General features: G+C 43.6%; 1 protein-coding gene across 2 annotated transcripts in view; it reads left to right on the top strand.

Annotated features, from left to right (window-relative positions):
• Window positions 1-5,687, top strand: part of ALDH1L1 (aldehyde dehydrogenase 1 family member L1) — a 75,468-nt gene that overhangs the window by 52,434 nt on the left and 17,347 nt on the right. For both annotated transcript variants that reach the window (XM_027863815.1, XM_027863816.1), the window contains one exon: window positions 4,456-4,549. In XM_027863815.1, the coding sequence (XP_027719616.1) occupies window positions 4,456-4,549 (94 nt within the window). The remainder of the gene's footprint in view (window positions 1-4,455; window positions 4,550-5,687) is intronic.

Below are 5,687 nucleotides of genomic sequence, written 5' to 3' on the forward strand. Positions count from 1 at the left end.
AGATAGATAGATAGATAGATAGATAGATAGATAGATAGATAGATAGATAGATATAGATAGATATGGATATGGATACAGATGTAGATAGATAAAGATACACACACACACACACACACATATACACACACACTTATATAAACTTGCTCAGAGTTTCATGAAGAGTTAGTTGCAGAACCAGGATCCAATCCCAGGTCTCTTGTCTCCTAGCCCAGTTTGTCTTCATAACTACCATCACAAAGAGTAACTCCCTCCCCCACTAGCCTACATGTGCACTGGCAGAACCCACGTGAGTTGGCATCCACTTGCTCCGCTCTGAGCAGGAGAAAGTTGGCCTGACTAATTCTGGCCTTTAGGTCACTGACAAATTGTGCCTTCCCTCTGTGGCTGCTCCTTCTGCAGAAATGGTGGCTGATCTGCCGGTCACCGAGGTGGGAAACCAGGCATGCCGTGGCTGGTTTATTTTTAGAGTAAACCCCAAATAGAGGAGAAGTTGGTACCCTGAATCAGACTGCAATCTAGGCCATAGTGGAGGGCATTTAGGGCAGTCTGCACTAAGAAATATAGGGTGTACAGAATGAGAAGTATATAGTGCTGCTCTATAGTCTGCCTTGATTAGATAATGTTTGGGCTTGACCTCAAAGGGCAGTACTTAGGGTGATGGGGGGAAGTTTCAGGGAGAGAGGGATTTGAGACTCAATATATGAAAAGCTTGCTAACAATTAACACTCTCTTGAAGTTGGAATAGACTACTTCAGGAGGTGAAGGGTTTTCCTCTCACTCTTCAAGCCAGTGCCAGATGACCCCTTATTTGGGAGGAATCTTATTCAGGTCTGGATTGGACCAGATGGTCTCTGAGGGCCCCTCCAATTCAAAGTCTGTGAATTAATCTGTTATAATGATACAAACTGGAAATCTTACAAGTAGATATTAGATTTCTTTCATGACAACACTCCTTACAACCATACCAGTCCCCCCTGGGACTTAGCCTTCTGGATATAAGCTTCTCCAAGGTTATCTAAAACCTTAAATAATAGGCCATTGTTGGGCCCATACACAGAGTCTTTTCAAATTGGAAGGGTCTGCCAAAGGCATAACCTGCCATCAGTCTACAAAGAGTCAAGTTCAAGAACACAGGGTCATCTGCACAGCACAAGGAGGCATCAGAGGAGGCATTAGTGGAAATCTTATAATATGTCCATGCATCAAATGTCACATAGAAACACAGAATTCACTTAAAGTAGCCTCATGTGTCATAAGTGAATTTGGGTTTTGTTTTGTGGTTTTGGTCTAGACCTGGGATTTCATTCATTGGGGAACTCACAATAGAGAAAATCCCCTTCAATGGTATATATAGCCTTAGAAAATTGTCTAGTACAATCAGACATAAGGTTATATGTTCATGGCCCCAGCTGATATATGTTAAAGGCAGGATTTGAACTTGGGTCTTCCAGAGTCCAAGGCTAGCCCTCTATTTATCACACCTTACTACCTCTCATAATAATTCATAAGATTTAGAGGTGGAAGGATTCCTAGGGGTCTATCCCAACCCCTCATTTTATAGAGGAGAGAGCTGGGGCCTAGAGATGTTGGAGCTAGCCCAAGACCACATAGGTGTTAAGTTGAAGAATCAGGATTCAAACCCAGGCTCCCTGTTTCCAAATTCAGTGCCCTGCCTGCCTTCAGCCTCATTCAGAAAATCCAGTCCCTTGAAATGGAGTTAAATGGAAGGCTATATTCACCCCATTCCTTGAAGGACAGAAGTCACAGGGCCTCCTTAATGCAGAGAGGAAACATTTCCATATGCCCATACCATTCTTGACACTATCTAAAATCCTAGAATGTCAGTGTTGGAAAGGGCCTTGGAGGGTCTCTATTCTAACCTTCCTTCTATGATATCCAGAAGAGGTGATCTGTCTGGATTATTTCCATGATGAGAAACTCCCTATCTCACAAGGCATCCCATTCCACTGTGTTGAAGTTACAGTTGTCCCTTTGAGAATACAGAGCATTAGAATTGTTCTTCTCTCGATACGTATGTGTAGGTCATAGGGGCACAGAATGTTGGAGCTGGGGGACCTCAGAGCTCATCTAGATTAGCTACCTCATTTTACAGAAGAGGAAACTGAGGCCCAAAGAGATTCAGTGACTTGCCTAAGGATAGGGCAAAGCCAGAATTTGAACTCAGGTCAGGTGTCAGTAGGAATAGGGAAATGGTAATCCTGCTGTTTTGCCCTGGTCATTCCACATCTGGAACACCGTGCTCATTTTGTGAGGCAGCTGGATGGTACAACGGAGAGCACTGGTCCTGGATTCAGGAAGACCTGAATTCATAACCCAAACTCTGACACTCACTGGCTCTGTGACCCCGGGCAAGTCACTTAATCTCTGTCTGCTCAATTTCCTTAACTATGAAATGGAAGTAATAATAGCACCTATCTCCCAGGGATGTTGTGAAGATCAAATGAGATATTTATAAAGTGCTTGGCCCATGACTGATATAGAACATTTCCTCTCCTCCTTTTTAAGCACTGCATTTTAGGAAGAACACTGATAAGCAGAAGAGAGTCTAGGGGAATGTGACCAGTATGGTAAGGGTCTATGAGATCATGCCGTGTGAGGAGCAGTAGAAGGACCTGGGAATGGTTAGCCTGAAGAAGAGAAGGTGTAGGAGGGACAGGAGAGCTGCCCTCAAGTATTCAAAGAGTTATTATGGCAGGAGGCAGTAGACTGCTCTGTTTGGCCCCAGAGGACAGAGCTGGTAGCCGTGTGCAGAAGACACAAAGAGACAAATCTAGGCTGGCCATGAGGAACAACTTACTTTTAAGCTGATGCTGGCATAGGCTTTTTAAGGATTGTTTCACTGACACTATCTCTTTGATCCTAATAACAACCCTATAAGCTATTCTTAATATCCCATTTTACCAATGAGGAAACAGAGGCCAGATTACTTGCCCATAGTCACACTTCTGAGTAAGTGTCAGAGGTTCAAATAGAACCCAGATCGTCCTGGCTCAAGGCCCAGTGCATAATTCAGTGACCTGTTTCCCAGCCACTGCAAATTAAAACTTCTGAGTTCCATCTTCTAGACTGAAAGAGATGGCCTCTAAGGGCCCTTCCAGCTCTAAATCCATGACCTATGATCCTAATTATTCGAACTGTCTGATTGACAATGGGCCGACTCAGAAGGTAGTGGTTTTTCTCTTTCTTAAGGTCTTCAACCATGGCTGATCACGGATAATCATTTATATGCATTGTTGGGGGAGGGGATTCTTGCTCAGGCCCCTCTAATGTCTTCTAAATCTGAGAATCTATGCTTCATTGTCATATTGGAACAATCGTAAGCCACAACGATTGGAACTTTGAACAATGTGTTAAGAATCCATCCTAACCTTTGAGGTAACCCGCTGACTCTCCTTGTGATGGCTGTCCATGGCTCAGCCTAGGCTCCCAAGCCTTCCCGTTCCACTCTGAGGCAAATCTAGCCAAGATTTCACATCTCTAGGTGCCAGGGCTTTGGGGGACCGAATCTTAGGTAAAATTCATTGTCTTCCAGACCACTAGTGTCAAATAGAAAAGGAAGTCACTAATTGGTTCATAAGGATCCCCCCGGACCATTAAAATGTAATATTACCTGTGCTTTATTGTATTTTTATTTATTTTGTTAAACATTTCCCAGTTACATTTTAATCTGGTTCAAGCTGTATTCAGGGGTGTTGTGGATCCCATGTGTATGACACCTCTGTTCCAAACCCTTTCAGAGTTAGGATTCGGGAAGGGGCTATAGGGGTAGAGAAAGTCGAAAACTCCCTCAGAACCCACAAGGGACACATTAACTAGCTAATGATGGGGAGGGGGCAGTTAATGTGTAGAGTAATGCAGTGGGCGGGGCTCTGGATTTGGGATTGGGAGACCAGTGATCTCATCTACTTGCTACAAATACCACATTAAGGAAGTCATTTAATATTTCTGAGCTTTGGTTTCCTCCTCTCTAGGATGAGGAAATGACTTCTGTTGTCCCTTCCAGCTCTAAATCCTATATTAAGCCGCCCTTTCGTTATGAGAGTAATTCTCCTCTGTCTGCAGAGAATTCTTTACAGACTCAGAGAGCACCAGGAACAATAGTTTGGCTTGCTGAGTGAACTCGGCCTGAAATTTCCATTTCTCTTGTTGAAAGCTCTCCTAAAATGGGGGGAGGGGGGCAGAGATGATGGTCTCCCTTTGCACTGTAAACCAAAGAGGCCCGCCTTGTGCACCAAGATTCCATTGGCAGTCCAGCTGGTCAAAGAGAGATGTCAGGCCAGGGTTGAAAAGGAAGCAAGTGTTGGCAGCTTCTCAGTTATGTTACCGGCCAGCAAAGCAAGTCCATCTTCATCAATCCATGGGTTATATCATTTAGGGGTCTCAGGGACCTCCAGAAGCCCTGCTTTCACACTCTGCTGCCCCTCCTTTGGACAGGTTCCTTGGTTGGGCAGAGGTTATCAGATCATCCAGATGTGAGGAAAATTGGGTTCACAGGTTCCACAGAGATTGGAAAACACATCATGAAGAGGTAAGCAAGTTGTGGGAGCAGGGTGGGGGTATACTGAATATGGAGGCATTTGGGGGAGAGGTTTCCCTTTCCTAGTTTCTGAAATCTATTTAGGCGGCCACCTATTTAACCGATACATAAGGCTGTCCCTAAGCCTGAGCACTAATCATCTCCAAAGTACCTCAGATTCCACCATCTTTTACTCATGGAAACTCTCCAAACATTGTGGTCTTTGTCTGCTACGTTAATAATGACTTATGTTTATGCAGAACACTTTAAAGTTTACAAAGCACTCTTCAAACATTATTTCATGTTATCTGGTGAAGCAGGGGTGCTGTAATCATTCCCATTTTACAGGTGAGGTTACCAATGCTCAGAAAGGCTAAGGAATTTGCCCAGTCCCACATCTGTTAGATGTCTAGGCAGGATTCAAAGCCATGTCTTCCTGACTCAAGGGTGAGGGCTCTATCCACCACATAGCCCTGCTTCCATAAAGAGAACTCTCCATGTTAGTTATTTTAAAGCCAAAATGATGGTTCCAGGAAGAAAATAAACACATACATGAAGAGCCAGCGACTTGTTACAGGCTATAAATAGTCAGTAGGGCATTTAATACCTGCATCTATTTTTACTGAAATCCTTTCCTGGAAATCACAGAGTGAGACAGCAAAGATGCCCGTGACCAGAGGCCAGGGGCTAAACTGAAATTCTGCTGGACTGAAGGTGACAGCTTAGCATGGCATTAATCATGATCATGACAACAGCTCACATTTCGATGCGCTAGCCATTGTTGCTTTCTTTTTTCCTTCAGAATTGTGATTCCATTAGGGTTGGAGAACTCCTATTATGTAAATTCCCTCCGCCAACACAGATTAGCAACTGAACTATAGAAAGAATAGTAGAAAAAAAAGAAAGAAAGAATAGTAGAGAGTTGCTTGGCATCCCACAGCCATGATGTGCCAAAGGCAGCACGTCAACTCTGGTCTTTCCCACTGTCAACGCTATCCACTATGCTATACTGTCTCTCAGCTAAGGAATATAAATATTACTATCCCTAGTTGAGAGAGAAAACTAAGCCTCATAAAGGTTAAATAATTTGCTAAGCCATGACTCAAACCAATGTCTTCTTATTTTGAATTCAGAATTCTTTCTTGTGTGT

The sequence above is a fragment of the Vombatus ursinus genome, unplaced genomic scaffold, assembly GCF_900497805.2.
Source record: "Vombatus ursinus unplaced genomic scaffold, bare-nosed wombat genome assembly UNPS02014773.1, whole genome shotgun sequence".
In the NCBI taxonomy this organism is placed as follows: Eukaryota; Metazoa; Chordata; class Mammalia; order Diprotodontia; family Vombatidae; genus Vombatus; species Vombatus ursinus.